The 19,562-nt window shown below is 44.4% G+C and overlaps 1 protein-coding gene across 1 annotated transcript in view; it reads left to right on the top strand.

The window, feature by feature from the left end:
- Positions 1-19,158, top strand: part of ITK (IL2 inducible T cell kinase) — a 363,906-nt gene extending 344,748 nt beyond the window's left edge. The window contains exons 16-17 of the mRNA XM_086931228.1: positions 3,393-3,550; positions 18,123-19,158. Coding sequence (XP_086787354.1) covers positions 3,393-3,550; positions 18,123-18,194 — 230 coding nt within the window. The 3' untranslated portion in view covers positions 18,195-19,158. The remainder of the gene's footprint in view (positions 1-3,392; positions 3,551-18,122) is intronic.
- The last annotated feature ends 404 nt before the right edge of the window (positions 19,159-19,562 follow it).

Here is a 19,562-nt window from a genome sequence, read left to right as displayed (position 1 = left end):
CCTGATTGGGTTTCTTCAGTCGGGTATAGATTGACACCAGTGGCACAGTGAGCAAGGGAACCCCATCTGGGCATTCCCTTGGCCACTTTAGATGTTCCAGCAGACACAGGTGATGGAAGGAATGCTTGAAATAAGTCTAACACCTGGAATTCACTCAGGATAGCTTTCCAACACATCATTCTTTTGCCCATCATGTCACCTTAGTTTTGATGCAGCCATATGCAAATCAGTCTCGACCCAGTTCTAATGAGAACAGCGCAGCCTGAACTGTCAGGCGAGGTGCTTCATGAACTGGAGCACATCTAACCCAAGAACGGGTTTGATTCAATGGCGCTTTGAGCACTGGAACCTCGTCAGGGCATACCCTAGGCAACTTAGTCCATTACATCAAGCACACAAAAGGTGATGGAAGAAATGCTTGCAATTAGTCTTACCACTGACAATCAATCAGGATAGCATTCCAACCCATCATTCTTTTGCCCACAATGCCATCTCAGTTTGCATCCTGCATATGCAAATCAGTTGTGGCCCTGCTCCAATGGGAACTGTCCAGCCAGACCTGCTAGGCCTGGTTCTCAATGAACCGGAAAACAAGTATCCCAAGACCGGTTTCGCCCTGTTTGGGGCTGTTCAGTCGGGTGTAGTTTGGTACCAGAATGACACCACAGCAGATAGCACGGTACAACAACCAGAGTAGTGTGTGTAAGTACTTGTAGAACCAGTGGTTTCACCACAGCATACTGCATGTGACATTAATCAAAGGAGTACATGTCAGTACTTGTAGAATCAGGCATTACAGCACGCTGCACGAAATAACATTCAGAGGTGTAGATGCAGTTACTCAATGCACAAGAGCCAAATCAAGGGTGGCCACTGCACCAGATCAGGATTTGAGCTATACACTACACGACAGTGCACCCTGAGGCCAAACGAAAAAATGCACCATATGTAACTGACTACCCACTTAAACATACATTTGGTGCTGTGATAAGCAGGAATCTGCTTTTTACCCGAGATCAAAGTGGAGTCCACTGCTATACAACTCCATAGGCACAATTATATGTCTGCTGGAGTGGTATTCCCAGGGAAGATATCATTTTGCATTATCACAACTGGTCTGATAGTTCCAGACGAGAAATTGCAGAATATGCGGAGGCATGATTATACCAATCACAGCTGGTAAAATATCATGCACCTGGTATTCCTAGTTAAGGCCCAGCCCAGACACCACCATACTTCGCTTTGCCCAACCCCGGCCTCCACTCCCCAACCTGGTATTCCTGGGTCCACATGGTTATTCCTGATTCTAGGGACAGAACCTCGTCATTGCATGGTGCATGGGTGCAATTACTGTCTGTACTAGGTGATTCTGGCCTTGCAACATGTGTCTCCCCTGAACCTCTCAACTCATAATCTGGCAGCATGTAGACTGGTAATGCTAGTCCACATGACTTTCTGTCACTGGTCCAGTCGTTATTATTCCTTGTCTGGCCAATGCCAATGTTTCTTACTTCACCCTGCCCTAATAACTTTCTTATCATCTCTAAAGAGTTAAATACAACATGGTAAGACCTGTTTGTCCAATTGAAATATATGATCAACTGAATCAAATGAAAAATGTCTTAGGCTGCATATGAATATGAATTGTTTTTGCATTTAAGGGATTCTGCTTAATTAGACGATGGGTATCTGGGCCTGGAGCTAACCACATGGAGGTAACTAGGCCCCCTGGGATGGCCCAGTCAGACATCATCTTGGGGGCAGTAGAGGGAAGCTAATTCTTTTAAAGGATTTGAGACTTTGCACAATCGGTCCTCAACCTGAGAAATTTTAAATCACATCCCTTGCTTAGGAAGCTGCATTCATCAACCGGATTGCTGGAGGTTCTTCAATATTTGTGTTGTTTATGTTACATCTCATTATTTTGGAAGAAGGGTTCATGTTGTCTCACCATGACCTGGAGAAGATCATTAGTGGTTTTTAGCCCAATAGATGCCTCACTCTCTTGTCTAGTAAGATTGTACCTGTCCATTGTCCACCTTCATACTTAGGAAAATATATTCCCCTACAATGGAAGGCTATCTACCCAAGTGTTTCAGGCAAGCATAGATCAAACAACTGCTGAAGAAGTACTCCCAACACCTGGTGTCCGGCTACTTATCAGCCGGTTGCTAGAGGACTGTTCATGACAAAAAAAAATAGAATGGATGGTTATCAAAAATCTATCACATCGTTTGCAGGTATATAAGTTACTGAGCGCTCTTCGGTCAGGCCAGGAGGGCCACAGAGACTGTACCAGTGCGTTTAGGAGAGAGGTTACTGAGGGAGTTGATCACGGTCAGGATGGAGTTGCTTGAACCTGGCTGATCCCTTTGATAATATAAATCATGAGAGATTGATGGGCAGAGTAAGGGCATAAATTGAGTGTCTAACACCTCATTACATTTGTTTAGATTGTTTTTTGATCATCGACTCACTAAGGTGTCTAGTAATGGGGTGATGACACCACCTGGTTGCGCCTGCAAGTAAACACCAATGAGGTTGTCCCTGCTGGAGCGAGTGCCTTTCAACATTCATGTGAAAAATGTACATGATTTGTTAATGGTGTGGAATTCCACATATTTGAAAATGAAAGCCACTTTGACATTGAAAGACACCGAACACACGCGATGTAACGCGGAATGGCCGAACACGGCCTCAAATGCATGAATGAACCAAGAGAAACCAGTCTTGGTATCACAACTGTGAAGGGAAATTTACACTGCTTTGAAAAACTTTTTGAGAATGTGCGTATTAAAGTCACATATGGACTAGGACAGATTACAGAACATATCTTCCTTTGGAAATTGAGAATGAGTATATACATTCTCTTTGGCCCTGAAGAAGCCCATAACTGGGCAAAAAGCGCTGTCTGCACGGAGCTGTTCTTTTCAGTCAAAAGACTTTGAATAAAGAATCACAAAAATCAAGGTAAAGACTTCTTGATTCATCTATTCCTGTCGATAATGTAGCGCTTTGCTTTTACTTATGCATTCTTTAAAGTTGCCTCTCTACTATTGTTATACACTTTGGCATTGATTATGAGTCTCCTGGATCAGTAATTCAATTAACCTTTGACTGATTAGAGTGCCTGTTCCCATGATTACAATGGGTATGATACTAGACCTAGTTTAACCAGTTGCAGAAGTGCACTAATTAAAAATAACAAGCCTCCAGGTCAGGTAGAGGAAAAATAGACTGAGTTTGCCCTGGTGTGTTACATATGTATGTTGGTGTGTTTGGGTGTGTGTATGAAGTACTGTAATCCATGCCACTAGCCTATACTTGGAGCGGGTGACTCCATGCGGTAGGGATCTCTACCTCTCCCTAATGTGACTCGTTCTCTTCCCTAGGTGTGGTGATGTGGGAGGTTTTCACAGAGGCAAAGATCCCTTTTGAAAGTCGAACAAACGGAGAAGTGGTTGAAGATATTTCTGCAGGGCTCCGACTGTACAAACCTAAGCTGGCCTCACACAGCATCTACAAGCTGATGAATACCTGCTGGATGGAGGTGAGTGGAAAACAGAGGCATGGAGACAGGCTGACCCAGACACTTCACAAACTAGGGCCTTGTGACTGGTTGATACAGCAACCTCACCAGTGATCTGAACCTAGTGCCAGGAGACGGGAACACTTCATTCACTCAAACCTCGCTCTAGGTTAGCTCAGGGACGTTACCCTTCCAAAGCCCTCACCTGGAGGCAGATTGACTCAGTAACATCTTTCATCTACAGTCAAGCCCAGAAAACAGAGACTAATTGACACCATCTTGTGACCAATAGATTCAGAGATGTCTCAGATCAAAATTGAGGTCTCCCCATAAGGAGTAAAAAGTACCGTGAGCCTCATTTATCTCATATGCTGGGCCTGCAAATAAACACTGGGTGCCCTGACTGTTGAAAAGCAGGGTCTGAAGAGAAAGGAACCAATGACATCAGAATTTAGAACCTGATTCTGGAGTGAGGATGAACTAGCAACTAAATATTTTAAATAACAGTGAACAGTAACAAACACTTTAACTGAATCCTGTAATCGGCTTGTGTCCCGCAATCTAGAAAAGTGTTTAAATAAAAATGTTCAAACAAGCACTGCCAAGCACGAGTCCAAACTTGCTTGGCTGGTCTGATGTTTTTTTTGTATCTTTTTATTCTAAGAACATGCCACAAAAGTAAATAGGAAAAAACATGCAGCCATCTAAATGTGGCTCCCGTATGTTTTCAATAATAAAAATGTGACAGTGCTACTATTGATTTTTTTAAATAAGAAGCCTTTTAGTTGTGCCATGTATTTTAACATTGTTATATGGGAAGGAGACATGAGTATATCGCCACCTAACCAAGCATCACACATTGTGCGCAGTTACAGTTTCACAATGACTATTTATAACAACAGTTTTACAATGTCCCTTTATAACAACAGTTTAAATAGAAGACAATGTATGAAAAAAATCTAACTGGGCACCCAAAGTGCAGGCAAAAAAAATCTGGTCTTTAAATGTAATATAAATATATAGATTTAAAAAACAAATTTCGAGCTAGGTTTGTCCCTGAATAGAAAGGAACCACTTTTATGCGAATGGGAACAATGTGCGCAGGCTTTGTGCAGTCATTCAGAGTGAAGAAACCAATGGGCAAAGTAGACTGACCCAATGCCCTCTGCTATACTCTGTGGTGAGCTAAAGCAAATTGTGAACCACAATTTGACTGACAATGGATAAAAACTGATGACTAAAAACCTCTCTATGTATGTGTCTAATCTATACATTTTTGTGAAAAAAGAATAGTCTGGTAGGACAGCTAAAGCTGTGTCAAAGGCCGGATCGAAAAATGTACACCAACACGTGATAACAACCTTAATCCACAATCTTCCATAACAAACTATCTTCTAGTTTATTTATTCTGGAATTTAAATTATAATCCTAGACATAAAACCAACATCAATGTTTAAGCAAGGCTTGTATTTAATTATGGTGCTAAATCAATAGCATTTTGACATTCAGTCACATTGAACAAGGAAAAAAGGGGAAATAGAATAAATAGAATGAATATGAATATGCATTACTTTACACTGGAATCAAATGCTATCCAATATTTTATTCAATCAGATCTCCCTGACATTTTAGCAAAGCAGTCCAACATTACTGAGAACTCAAGTCTTCAGAACAGCAGTGCAGGCCCTATCCATTTCTCACTGTGTCGAGGGCAACTCTTTACTTTCATGTTCCTGAAATCTTCTCTGGTTCCCCTTAAATCGATTCTTCATTCAGCAGGTTGCTTCCAGCAGCAGCTACTCCGCTAACACGGAGTAGCGTCGCCTCACAAGAAAAATAAAATGATAATAACACCATGTTATTATAATTGAATGTTTTTCTAGTGGCACTGTAGGTGCTGAGTGGGGCTGCACACAGAGCAGAAGAGGAGTGGTAGGCACTCTCCAAGTGCGCATGATGGTTTGGCCCATGGCCGGACTGGCTACCAGGTGTTTTGGTGTGCTGCCAAGCTGGGGGCTGATTTAGTTGATGGGGACCTGCACGTGCTTAAAACCATTTGTTTTGCTTTGTTTATTTAGAAGCACACGCAGGTCCACATCAATGAAATCAGACCCTACAGCAGCGAAATCAGCACCCAGCTTGGCAGCACACCAAAATGCCCGGTAGCCAGTCCGGCCCTGGTTTGGCCAGCCAAACAGTCATGCGCACTTTGCATGTTCTCCACTGGCTGTAATGCACAGCCTGGGTGGAGAACATGCCCAGGCCCCTAATCCCTGTTTGAGCGCTGAAACACGGTGCTCAGACCAATCGCAACATTTTTCAGCAGCATTGTAATTGGCTAAGGGAGTCTGGGAGCCTGTGTGCTTCCAGTTTTCTGCGTCGTGGCAAGAAGGATGGAGGAGAGGCAGCCACCGGTAAGGTAAGTTGATGGATTAATTTTTTTAAACCACCCCTCCCCGCCTCATCACTGCTGCCCTGTAGCAGCCGCTACTGTTTGCTTCATCAAAGGGACCCAAAAGATCAGGTCAATTAACCCCAGTTCTAAAAGTTCTAAAAGGAGTGAATTGCTCCTCCTCAAACTGCCTGAATTGTCTTCAAGATGGCCTCTATCACTCATAAAGCTCTACGTCATGGCCTCCCCAACTACTTGAAAGGCGAGCTGCACACCGCAGGAAGTGAGAGGAACACTAGAGGTAAATTCAAGCTCTTTGTTTTCCACCAGTATTTCTTTATTGATTTTTGGAACAACAAATTATAAATTCAGCGTTGATGCTTACATGAGAGCCATCATACATGAAGGAATTATCTCAATTGCCACTGGTCATCTTCTGCCACAGTTCAAATAAGAGACTGGTTAGGAGGGAAGAAAAATGAACTGCAAACAGAACCAAAATGAGAGGGTACATTTGGCTCTCTGGTATAGGTGTGTTAGGGTCAACATGTCTTCAATTGTCATGATGTAGGGGGAGGGAGTGTGGGAAACACCTCCACTGGTGCCAGCATCCCCATCACGTATTTGGAAAGCAGCAACTTGCATGAGTGGAGGGGGGAGAAGTCCTGTTTAGAGGCCAGTCCTAGGCTTGTGTGTAATGGTGTAATGTATGTGGCTGGTGGTATAAAAACCTTGAATGTGGAGGAGTGTTGTGTGTAGGGGCCTAGCATTCTTTTCAGGTTGGCCTCTCGTCAGTTTTGGCTTTTACCTCCCTTAAAACCCTCTCCAAATGCAGTGGTGTTGCAGAGTTTCTTGTGGGGCTAGGCACTTCTCTAGGGTGTCGAGTCCCATGTATATCCCCCTTTTTTTGTCTACCAGCCACCTGTCAATTGAGGAAGGTGACAGGGACTTCCAATCTACAGCTATAGATATATTGGCGTGCCATAGCGAACTGCAGAAGGAAGCTACCTGGTACGATCCCTTTATCTGTCGTTGGGTTGTCAAATGAGCACCACAATCCATCCTTAAATAAATTCCCCCATTTCTGGAGCCAAGCCTCCATCCAGAAGTGGATGTCTCTGCAGCTCAGTGCCATCCACAAGGGGAGTCCAGGGGCACATGGAACCAGTCCCTCCCTTCCTCCAGAACCATGCGGCCACCTGCATGAAGCCGTTCCATCCAGTTAGCAGCACCACCTGTGTGGAACCCAGTAGCCACTCCAATATAGAGTCTGTTAAGGGGGAGTGAATCAGTTCCCTTGCTCTAGATACCACATGGGCCATTGTGGTTGAGCTGCCAGATAATAATGATAATAATTCAGGACTCTGAGTCCCCCTGCATCTAGGGGTACATACAGTTTGGAGACCACAACTCGGCGCCTTCCAGAGCCCCATATAAGTGTAATCAATAAAGTTTGGAGTTCGTTCAAGAAACATCCACCAAGCTGCACCAGAAGCATTGAGATAAAAATACAACATGAGCGAAAGCATCAACATCTTGGCAATCGCAGTGCGGCCCATCGGGATAGCAGGAGCACACACTAGAAAGGGATCGAGTTTCTGACCGCCATTGTTGCTCAACCCAGATAACCAGAGCTATCAGGTCATCATCTGTGTGGTAAACACAAACTCCCAGATACATCAAGGTGTCTAATTGCCAACCCACTGGGGTAATAGCCAAAGCTATGTTTTGCCCTTCAGTTAGTGAAGTCATGGGGAAGAGGCAGCATTTATTCCAATTGATCTTGAGACTAAGCACCTTTTTGGACTCCTCAAGTTAATCAATCATAATGTCTACATCGTCTCTGAGATAAAGGAGCAGCCTGGCCGCATATAGGGATACTACATGCCATCTTCCGTCCATTTGGATACCCCAGTCTGGAAGCCATGGCAGCAATTTCTTGACAAATGCAAATATAATGGGAGAGAGTGGGTGGCCTGGGCGGTGGGTCGCGGTGGTACTTAGTAGCTGGACCCAAGATAAAAAACAGTCTCCCAAGTGCAATCTCCTCAGCACCACAAACAAATATGCCCACCCAGGGTATCAAATGCCTTCTTGATATCAAGAGAGGCCACCAATGGGAGGGTCACTGAATTGCATGTCCACTTTACTATCAGGTGCAGGTGACAGGTTGAGTAAGGTGTTTCTGCATGGGAAAAAGCCATGTTATCCTCCTCTATCAGAATCTGTGCTACAGGGACCAACCGATTAGCCAGGACTTTACCCAGCATCTTATAATCTAGATTTAACAGTAATAATGGGCAGTAGGTGCCTACCAGCAACCGATACCTGTCCGGTTTTGGGAAGGCCGTTATAATCGCCTCCCTAATCGAAGTTGGAAGCTGCCCCATATTCCAAGTTACACCTGAAACTTTGAGGCCAATATCTGGACATATGCGGCAGATAACTCCAGTGGGAGCCTGTCTGACCCAGGTATCTAACCCCTTGGTGGTTACTAGAGGGGCTTCTGCCCCTCTTTTTACAGGATTGCGCTTCAGTTTCTGCTGCCTTACTTTTAAAAACAATTACCGCTATTGTTTAATTTGTTTTATAGGCTGTTTTAATTCTCAACTTACGGGGGAGCTGTGTTCAATGCTCCGGTGGTGGGGACACGAAGGAACTGTGCAATAGCTTAGGCAAGGAATCACGGATCGTAGGCGCCGGGTCAGCATTTTAGAGGCAGGACCCGACGCACAGCTGTTCATTGTTAAAGCAGATAAACAGAATCCCAGGCCCCAAGTGTGCTCATGCTATTTCTCTGGAGGAGCTTCAGGATAGGTGCTCATATTGTGGTTTTAGACTCTCCCCACAAGCTCCTCCCTCACTCTCAGCGAGGCCCTCCAATAAACTACGCTTACACCAGAAGCATTGAGATAAAAATACAACATGAGCGAAAGCATCAACATCTTGGCAACTCTGGGCATTAGCTTGCCTCATCTTCACAACGGCCCCCCCAGACCGCCGTGGATGCTTGGTCGCACCTTAGAGATACCCATTAGGGACCATCTCTCAGGGTGAGCCAGGACGGGTTCCCCAGCGGTCGAAGCGCGGAGATACTCCTCCGGGAGTCGATCCTAGCGCTATATAAACCCGCAATTAATTAATTATAAACCCGCAATTAAGGTGGTTTTAATGTCTAGAATGGCGGCAAGTATTTCACTGAATTCCCCTGTAAAGTCATGTAGGGTTTCTTCCACCCCCATCGCGTTGAGAGTGCTTTGGGCAGATATGGTCACTTGAGAGTCGCAACCTACGCTGATCTAAGGAGGCCTTCCCCCTTTGGGTTTCACCATGGTGTCCCTCAACGAGGTCTGGTGTGGCCAGTCCGGTTGGCTATGATGATAATGATTTTCTTTCTCTAACCCAGCCTCCCCAAGGAGATGTATCCCACCGCAAGGTAGGCCAAATCATGCAGCAGAACCCCCTTGGCCGCAAAATAAGTGAATGTGCCTCCCATGTGTATACTATATGGGCACAATAAAAGGGGACCGTGGCAGCCACTCCTTGTCGTCGTCCAGTGTGATCGTAAGTGAATCTGGAGACGTGGCCTCTACTGACTGGCCCTCCCTGGTCCATGTGCCATCCAGGACAGTAGTGCTCCTGCGAGCTGCTCTACAATTGAAAGAAGTGAAGAAGGGGAACTCGTCCTAGAGGTCCTCCCACTCTCTGGCTATGTCCCCTTTGTCACAAGGGTGCCAGGCAGTTCAGAGGAGGTCTAGACAATCACCCCTTGATGCAGGCTTGTCCCCACCACAAGTGCATCGTGGTCATGGGTGGATGAAGGATGCAGCAGTGTTGTGGTATGTGAATGCTGGGCCTCTGTTGTGTGCACCCGCCAGCACCGACTGTGCAGTGCGTTCATCAATCCTGAGTCGCCGAGGGGGTGGGGGCTTTGTCGTTGTGTAGGGAGAGTGAATGCCTTAGTTTTTCCTGCACTTCCTCTTTATTCAGAGTCTGGCTTTGTAATCAGTCCGTCATACTGCTCGGCCCACCCCATAGGCTGCTGTCTTGATGAGCAGGGTGCAGGCCTGCTCATTGTGTCAGCTAGTCGCTGGTAGGGGTGGAGTTTCTGACCGGTAGAAGCGGGAAAGTTCTGAGACCTTCCGTAAGTACCGCTGGCCATCTGTTGGACCTCCACTACCCCTGGGGCAAAGGATTCAACCTCAAGAGATCAGGTGCGGTCCCCAGGGTCCCGCCATACTGACTGCATGCTTCCTGCCCTGCTCTTGCCACAGCACCTCAACACAGTACTCCACCTAGCCCGTCCACGAGCATTTAGCAGTGTGTGTCTGTCAGGCGCCAACAGGGGGCTAAGGAGTCTTGCAGGATATCTTTCACTGGGGCTGTTCGTCTGAATTCAGGACACTGTGACCTTCCCAGCTGCCATATCCGCAACGCCCCCAGGTAAAGCCAGACTGCAGACTCTTACTGGAGATCCTGGAAACATGTTAAATCAACTCCCAGGGAACCTACGACTGATCCCTAATCTGCTCTGATGTTGATGGTCCTTTAAAACCCACCAGTTCAAAATGGTCCCCAGCAATCTAGCTACCTATAATATCGATGCTATACCCTTATCATTGTCAGTGATTGGTATTAATTTAGTTTGCTATATGTTTCTTGTGAAGGCAGGTCCACGTCATATAAATTCCTTCAATAAATAAATAAATGAGCTTGTGCTCTAATGGGGTGCTTTAAAGTGTGATGAGATGTTCTGTGACAATTTACACTACTCGAGTGTCCGAAGACCAGAGACCCTTATGCTTTAAAGAGATGAGAAGATTCTCACAAACTTTCCGATTTCCCATATAAACCTGTTTGTAAAATGTATTTCATCGGAAAGCTCGTCGGTCTCTTTTGTGGGTAGAGTAGTTGCTTAAGGATCGGTCATCACTAAAACACATTTCTTCCTCTCCAAGTTGGGTCACATATTGGTGCTCTCCACCTGGAGCCTGGTTTGCAGAGAGCCCTCTGTGATTTGTTGAATACGCACATTTGTCTTTAATTGTATTGCTGCTAGTAAGCAGTATTTTAACCTGCTTCCAATGGGTTACATCTCATCCCCATATTTTGCATCCCTGACTGTTAAGAACAAGCACTGGCAAAGCCAATAGGTCTGGCATAGCCTTCCAGACTTTTGGGTTTCTCAATGTTTGTGTTGTTTTGACATGAGTTTTTCTAAATTGAAGTGCGCTAAAGCACTGCCCCTCACTGTAAATGGTAACACAAAAAAAAACAATAAATGAAGACAACTGACCGAAAACCCCTATGAGTGAGTACATTATATATTATATTCTGCTTAAAATCGAAAGGTCTTGGCTTACCAGACATAACAGTGAATTCAGGTAACACAAACACATCTACTCGCTTTGAATGGTGTGTTGTTGTGCTTTATCACACAATTATTTTCCAGTCTTTCATTCTAGTTCATTCAAGTGTCTAGTTACTTCAGATTTCGCTATTTAAATGCACCCTGGTTGTTTCCATTTTATTTATTCTATATAAACATAGCCTTTACTCTTGTCTTCTTTTGGATGTACATCCACAAACGTTCCCGATTTGTATGGAAGAGCCAAATGCTCATTAATGCGTTTGGGCTCGATGGGTACCTAGCGATTTTTCAAGGCTTGACTTTCCCTTGGCGTGATTCGCCCTTCTGAATCGTTGCTGTAGTCTGCATTTCATCAGTCATCTTGTGAATACATCTTCAGTCTGTGGTCCTGAACGATAGAGGAGATTTGTTGGTGTTACCTGCATTTCGTTTTCATAAAGCTCGCAGAACCCAATGCCTCAACACTATTAGACCCGCAGTTTGGACATCTGCTTATGACCCAAACATTTTTTAAACTCCATCTTAACAACATATTAAAGTTCCGCCCATACTTTTTTTCTGATAACGGCCCAGCTGTAGAGCTGACGCAGGGGTAGCAAGGGGAATCTATGACACTCAGCTGTAAGGATATGCTCTGATTCCTTACTCAAGGGTCTTCAAACCTAAAAACCCACTTTTGACTAAGGTTGCTCCATAGGTGTCCACCCTGGGGATCTTTGACTTTTAAGCTTTTGGGTGTACTGGCTGTGCTGAAGAACACAGGGTCTGATATGTGAGGCCTAAATAGATGCTATCCCTGAGGGTTCCATGTTCACACACCCAATTCACTTCTGGGAAGGACAAGAAAATCCCCTCTGTCTTCTTTAACCTTATAGTAACTCTCTTGAAGTAGGGCGTCTTTTGATAAGACGTGTCCGCCTCAATTTTACTGAGGTCCAATACCACCGTCCTTTCCCGTTTTAATTGTGTCACTTTGCAATTGCAATGGCTTCCCTTGAAATCCTTTGTGTTTTTCTCAATCTTTTCTTTCTTGGGTTTACTATTATCACAGCCAGCACCTATTAAGAATGGAAGACGTAATATGGATAAATGTGCCCTAAGAGAAATACCAGTATATCTAGCAAAAGGTGCCCACACAAACATGCCAAAATCTTGGACCCATGGGTCGTATTCTTTGGCCTTGATACTTAAACACATATATTTCCGGTATGGTCCGACTGACTGCTAGACAAAAATTGCGGTGCCTTATTAACACATATGAAAGATGATGCATGTGCAATTTGGTGATATTTAGGCCAGTTATATGTGGGTGCACTGTTTTACTACATCGCAAAATTAATTAAAAAAGAGTTATAAAACAAGAATCTCAAAAAATAAATTTTAAGAAACTCCCACTATACAATATGTACCCAGTTAGATAACAAAAATATAACATACCAGTGTCCCTAGTTATCGTAAAGCACAATAAACATAAGTGAACTTACAACACCTTCAAGCGTTCCTTAACTTTGCACTGATAAGCAAAGAGAGAGAAGAGGGCCAGAACACCGCCGCTCCTAATTGTCAAGGGTTAAAGTGGATTAGCTTAGTGTGGGGAAGAGCAACACCCATCTTCAGTATCGTGGCGTTCCCGTTTAACTTCAGTTTCAAAGTTATTCTAGGTTTTAAAACAAACTGGGTACCCATTTTAACAATTTTTTTTAATGCCACTATAGGGTTCTTTTTACCAACTACCTGGGTTGAAAGTATCATTGTACCAATTTTAAAACAAGCATTTACAATGCAATGGTCTCGTCCTTGTTAAAGTTAGAGCTATTAGCATTGCTCATGACATTATTTTTGTTTTTAAAACATATAAATAAATGGCATTGTCATTTACAATGCCAATAGGTTAATCTCTTGCAAATGCGAGACCTATTGCATTTGCACACACACAGAGCCACACACAGAGCCCCCTGTAAAGCACCACTAGCTACCTCTTGCATCCCCGAATGCTCACCTAAATGTATAATATTCAAATTGCGCCGCTCTGCAATCTGCCAGGTCTGACCTATAGTGCTGGGGTTGGACTATTTTGCACGTACAGGGCATGCGCAGAGCTCCAACGCTGTCAAGCTTAAAATAGCGTCGGCCCCCTAATTTCTGTGCACGTTTGTCTCCACTTGCTCAGAAGCAGACCCAAAGCCACCACTGATCACTGCCACTCACGGCGGACTCCCATGCAAGTCTTGCTCAAGGAAGTCGAATGCCTGCACAGCAAAGGTACACAGAATCTACCAGGCCCAGAACCCGTAGCTTCAGGATAAATACAATCTGGATTCGGAACGATTCGAGATGGACAGAGCGTGCAAGGCGGCTTAACAAATGTTCCTGTCTGTGCCTCAGTTGTGTCTACACCGGCACTGCAGCAGCGCTTGTCCACATGGTCTACGTCTCTGTGAACTACAACATCATACAGGGGATACAGCAGCCTCCCGTAATGCACCATCACACCTGATCCTTGAAGCTTGATCTGGCTGGGAGCGGAGGGGGTTCTCAGCAAGCTGTCTTAGTGAAAAGCACAGCCACCACTCACATCTAAAGCCACCAACCTCTGAGCCCCACAGCATGAACACTGGTGGACTGGGAGGGAACAGCAGTCCTGGACGAAGAGCGGAAACGAGGCCAAAACGAACTAACACTGTGCAACCACTCCGTCTGCCCTCCACCTTCAATCACGCACAGGGAGACCGGCCACAAGGTGCACAGCCAACAACAAGGAGCAGCAGCGCGCACCCCACTCCCCGGGCAACCAGGCAAGTTGTCTGCCATAGACACTTGCACAAGTGCCACCATTGCCTACGCAACGTTTGTTCCCGTGTCTGAGTGTCCAGCAAGATTGCAGTACTCTACCCAAATGTACCCCGATATCTCTTGTAACCTGCACACCCGTCACCCTTTCCTCCTGTATTGCACTGAATACTGCCGCATGCAATCCGATTCCTCACAATTGTCACCATTACCTCATGTGACATAACGTCTCCCCTGTAAGTTGATCACTTGTACATATCTGCCCCCCTTGCACGCAACGTTTGTTCCCGTGCCTGAGTGTCCAGCAATATTGCAGTACTCTACCCAAATGTACCCCGATATCTCTTGTAACCTGCACACCCGTCACCCTTTCCTCCTGTAATGCACAAAATGATGCTGCATGCAATCCGATTGCTCACAATTGTCACCATTACCTCATGTGACATAACGTTTCCCCTGTAAGTTGATCACTTGAAAATATCTGCCCCCCTTGCGAAGTGCTCCGACGCCCTCGCACAAAGCCGTGCTATATAAAAACGCATAAACAAACAAGTAAATAAGGAAAGGGGCAGGCGGACACGGCACCAGGGGGCCTGGGGAATGGGAAGGCGCACAAGATCGCAACCCCAAGAGACCCGCAGGCCGAGGAACAGACTGGACCGGAGGCGGGGCAGCGCATGAAATCACCAACACCCCCCCACCCCCAGAGACCCGCAGGCAGGACAGCTTCGCTGGTCCCATGTCGCACTGCCCCCCAACACAGTCCCCCTTCCCAGAACCACCCAAGACCAGATCCGCATGCGAACTCAAACACCTCCCCCCCAGGGACCCACAGGCTGAAAGACGGCCGCGCCGAGCCCAAACTGCACACCCGCTCCAAGGCCCGCCCCGCCAGCGCGACACCAGCATGAGGAGCGCACCCCCCTTGCTGCAACACGAGGCAACACAGTAGAGGCACCCCGCCAACCCCCCGCCCGGGTCCCTGGCCTCCTGACCGCTATCCACCCCCACACTCACTAGGCAGCACACGGCAAGCGAGGAAGAAAAGGAGGGGGACCCAGGACAGGGAAAGGGGGGCGGACCTGTCTCTCACACCCGGTAAGACAAGCACTCAGCTGGGGCGAAGGACTCGGCGACTTCTTCCGGCTGCGGTCGGGGGGAAATGGCAGAACAAAAGCGCCGCCATTTTTGCGATTCGGGGGCGTGTATTTAGCAGTTGAGTGACGGATGACGTCACGGCTTAAAAACTGCAAAAAACATGCCCCCGAATCGCAAAAAGACGGGGCTTGAACTAAGTGATGCCCCTCTCCTCCAATGGCTGGCCTCCGTTTAGGAAGCCAGCCAATGGAGAAGAGGGGCGGGTTCAAACCCCCATACTGCCAAAACAAAAAATCTCGGAGTCCGCCCACTGCTTACGCAGTGCGACGCAAGTCCGAGACCTAAAAAGACGATAGAGGAAAGCCAAATTGTTACCGCCCAATATCTCTTCTTGACACCACGTCAAAACTGATGGGCCGTATAATACTGGACAGACTCGAAATTTGGGCTGACGAAGAAAAAATACTGACCGATGTACAGTATGGTTTCAGAAGAGGAATTGGTACGGTAGAGTAGTGCTTAAATTTATAGGTAATAATAGGGAAGTAGCAAAGGAAGGGGCGCTACACCTCTGTTTTGTTGACCTTACTGTCTTAGTCAATCACAGTAAACTATGGCAAACACTGAAAGGGCTAGGGGCCCCCTCTGATATAATCGTATATCTATCACAGATTTATACCCATCTAACATCGAGGGTACGATATGGAAAGAGGGGGGGATGCACACCTAATTTCAGTGTAAAGAATGGCATCAGACAGGGTTGTGTATTAGAGCCCCTCCTTTTCTCCCTATATGTTAACAATGTAGACTCCTTTTTACAAAACCTTAGTGCAGATGCTCCGAAAATTGGGACTCGTATAACCCCTGTACTGCTCTATGCAGACAATGCTGTCCTGATATCAAGGACAGCGAACGGCCTACAAGTACTTATAGAAAGTTTTGCCCTGTACATGACAAATAAAGATCTGAAATTAAACCTAAAGAAAACTTTTGTAATGACATGTGGGGGCAAAAATCCCAAAAATAAACAACACGATGTAGGTGGAATTTTAATTAATCGAGTCTCATCCTTTTATTATTTGGGGTTGCTTTTTAATAAGAATGGTACATGGAACGCTCATATTGATTTATGTAACATGACATTTTTAAGAATAATAGAGAGTATTTTTAGATTTTCGGCGAAGATACGAAATAAACCTATCCTCAGAATCTTAACACTCTATCGGAGCAAATGTATTTCAGGGGTCTGTTATGGAGCTGCTATTTGGGGCAGGTCTAATCTCACCTCCCCTCAGACCCAAGAAAATAAATTCTTTAAAAGATTATTGGCAGTCCCTTATGGGACTGCAAATTACATAATCCACAAAGAATTATCAACCCCATATATTAGTGACACAATAAATGTTGCAGGACTCACCTTTTGGTATAGCATCTGGTCTAAGGATGAAACCAAACTCACAAAAGACCTAATGATGGATTGTCTAGCACTTGATCAAAGCAGGAGGATTCCTTGGCTGGAGCACATTCACAACATTTCTAAACACTGTAAACCTGACATGGACAGAAGTGATCCCCTTCCTATATTGGAACTTAGTAAACAGGATCTTAAGCGCAAATATCTAAAATTAAAGGATGAAGAAAGAGATTGGTCTGTTAGTCAAAAACACACTGTCTTGTCATATGGTGAACGACCTTTAGTGAGGGGACTACAGCTGTATTTAATACTGGTGAAAAACGTCCAACTGAGATTTTATCTCACTAGGCTAAGGATGAGCACGTTACATTACCTAGTTTCTTTCCCTAGAGTGGAGAAATGGTGTCGGACACTACTGAAATGTCCTTATGATGGAAAAACTATGCAATCTACAATGCATTTTATTCTTTTTTGTAGTTTTTATAAGGATATCCGGAAATCAATTTTAAAACCTCTTTTTTTGTATCAAACATGTGTTTTAATTATAAACATGCATTCAATTTTTTATGTAGCTTAGAAAACGTGAAAATGATATGTACTGTAATCCGTTTCATAAAGCTTGCAGTCAGGAAACGAAAAGATTACTCACATCTTGAGGCACTGCTGTATGAAAACTTGGATGATCATTCTTAAATATTGCTTTGTTTTCACTGTTGATTGGTTGCCAAGAATGCTAACTTTATATTTCAGGTATTCTCAAAATGTCCCTTGCACCAGCACTTTATCTCCCGCGAGTGAATGTATTAACTCTTGATTAGCTCGCAAATCCTTAGTCCCTTTAAAAAATGCCAAGATTGATTATTGATGACCATACGGACTTTTCGATATAATATTTCACAAATGGTTTTTAAATAATTCTTTTATAGTATTTATCTTTTAAAATACCTGAATAACAATGTAAACTTAGGAATCTTTTCTTTTATAGTATGCTTTTATGGTGAGATTTGTTACACCGAATAAAGCTGATTTTGATTTTGATTTGAATTGAAAAGAAACTGCTACTTGAAATAGATCATGTACACGTATGAGACCTTGTGGTGTTGTTTTAAGTCGCAAGGAAAGATGATTTCTGTTTTGCTTTAGTAGACGCCTGCAGCCTTTAAGGCCATTACTGCATTACAGATCTCTGTAATGACGACGGGGCATAGCTCTGCTGTATTGGACCAGTTTGCATTGAATATGTGTAAGGTGGGTCTCTGTGTTAGCAGCTTCAATTGTGCAACTGCCCCACAGAACTCTGCAACTGCCTAGTGACGGTTTGTGGTTTGCAAAAAAGACACAGGAAGTGTGCACTTCTAAAGTCTTCAAATGCACGCTCTGTGCTGCCTGCAAGGGTCATATATCTCTGAACAGTCCCATACACAGTCCCTTCTGCCTTCATTGAATACAAACTACACATTTGTTCTCCACTTCTGATAACCATAGTTTCCCTTTTTGTGGGTTTGATCATTTTGTTCTTCACCCCCAGAAACCTGAAGACAGACCGCCCTTCACAGACCTTCTCTGCCAGCTGAAAGAAATCTCAGAATGCGAGCTGTAAACCAGAGCTGTATCATTTGAACCACCAAGTCTAGAAGACTAGAGCTTCATGGAGCACGTGTGCCACCCACACCAATGCAGATCATCTGACATGTCGTACAGAGCCATGTTCAATAAAAACAGCCAAGGATCACGGGTGGACAAATGGACTTTGGCTTCCTGGGGATCCAGCAACAATCATGAGATGGAAGGACATCTCCCCAGGATATCTCAGAGCTTTGCCTGTGGTTCAGCCATGAGACTGGTAACCCAACCTTAGCAAGGTCTGCCGCAGGAGGCAGACATACACCTGTGGATCCGAGCAAGACAACAACACAGCAGATCCGGAAACTGTGTATTCTGCACAACCATAAAACGAGTAGAGCCTCCTTTTATGGATAATGTTTTTGTACTGGATGGAATGCCTCTTTCAGGCATTCTCTGTCCTGCATGACCAGTGTGATTGCATGAGAACTACCCACCATAATGTTAGGCTGTGGAAACAGAATCCTTTTGGTTTTGATCCAGTAGGTTTCTATGGAGACCTTGAGAAAATGTTGAAAGTTACATTTTAGGAATTTAACAGGAAATAATCTCAAAAACATTTTCAAAACCTTGTGTAATATGAGATGCCCGCTCCGACTTTGTTTTCATGTATTTCTGTAAAGATCCAGTTATATAACAATTGTGTACAGTACAGACATTCTACTGCATATTTGCTCGAGTGATTTGCCCTATAATGTGAGTAACTTATTCTTTAAATGTGGTTGATTTTATTGCCTTACCTTTTGAGATTCAGATGCTATTTTTTGGCTTTGTCACTTACGTGTAAATAAAACTGTTTTCATATTGTGAAAGCTTAATGCTTTTCTTGTGGCAGCAACCTACATGTCACCTAGGAGGGAGTCAAATATCAGATTTCTAATTCTAACCACAGCCGTCAATACATGTATTTTTAACGGTGAGGTGGAAGTTATTCTCACCATAGTATTTTTCAGTGCCGTGTGTTATTATCTTTTTATTCGTAATTCTATTATATATTTGACAGATACGAGTTTAACATTAAATTAGGAATAAAGGTGCAAAACAACAATGAAATATTTTCACCTAACAAACCATGTACAACAATCATCCTGTAAAAAGAGGTAAGGAAAAGAGGAGGGCAACTAACATGGTAAAGCGGTAGTGCTCTGCACAACTTCGTACGCATGGATATTAAACTAGCTAATTAATCAAGGTCTTATTTTGGTACAATAGCACTTTAGAACTGAAACCAATATTCTTCCGAAGTTTGGGAAATTCATTTCTAATTCCATAAATGACTGCCTCAACATTCAAACCCGATGGAAGGTAAGATGATGAGACAGGAAGGAAGACATTTGTGGTTTCC

This window comes from Lissotriton vulgaris, chromosome 7 (genome assembly GCF_964263255.1).
Source record: "Lissotriton vulgaris chromosome 7, aLisVul1.2, whole genome shotgun sequence".
NCBI lineage: Eukaryota > Metazoa > Chordata > Amphibia > Caudata > Salamandridae > Lissotriton > Lissotriton vulgaris.
This window is presented reverse-complemented; position numbering and strand designations above follow the sequence as displayed.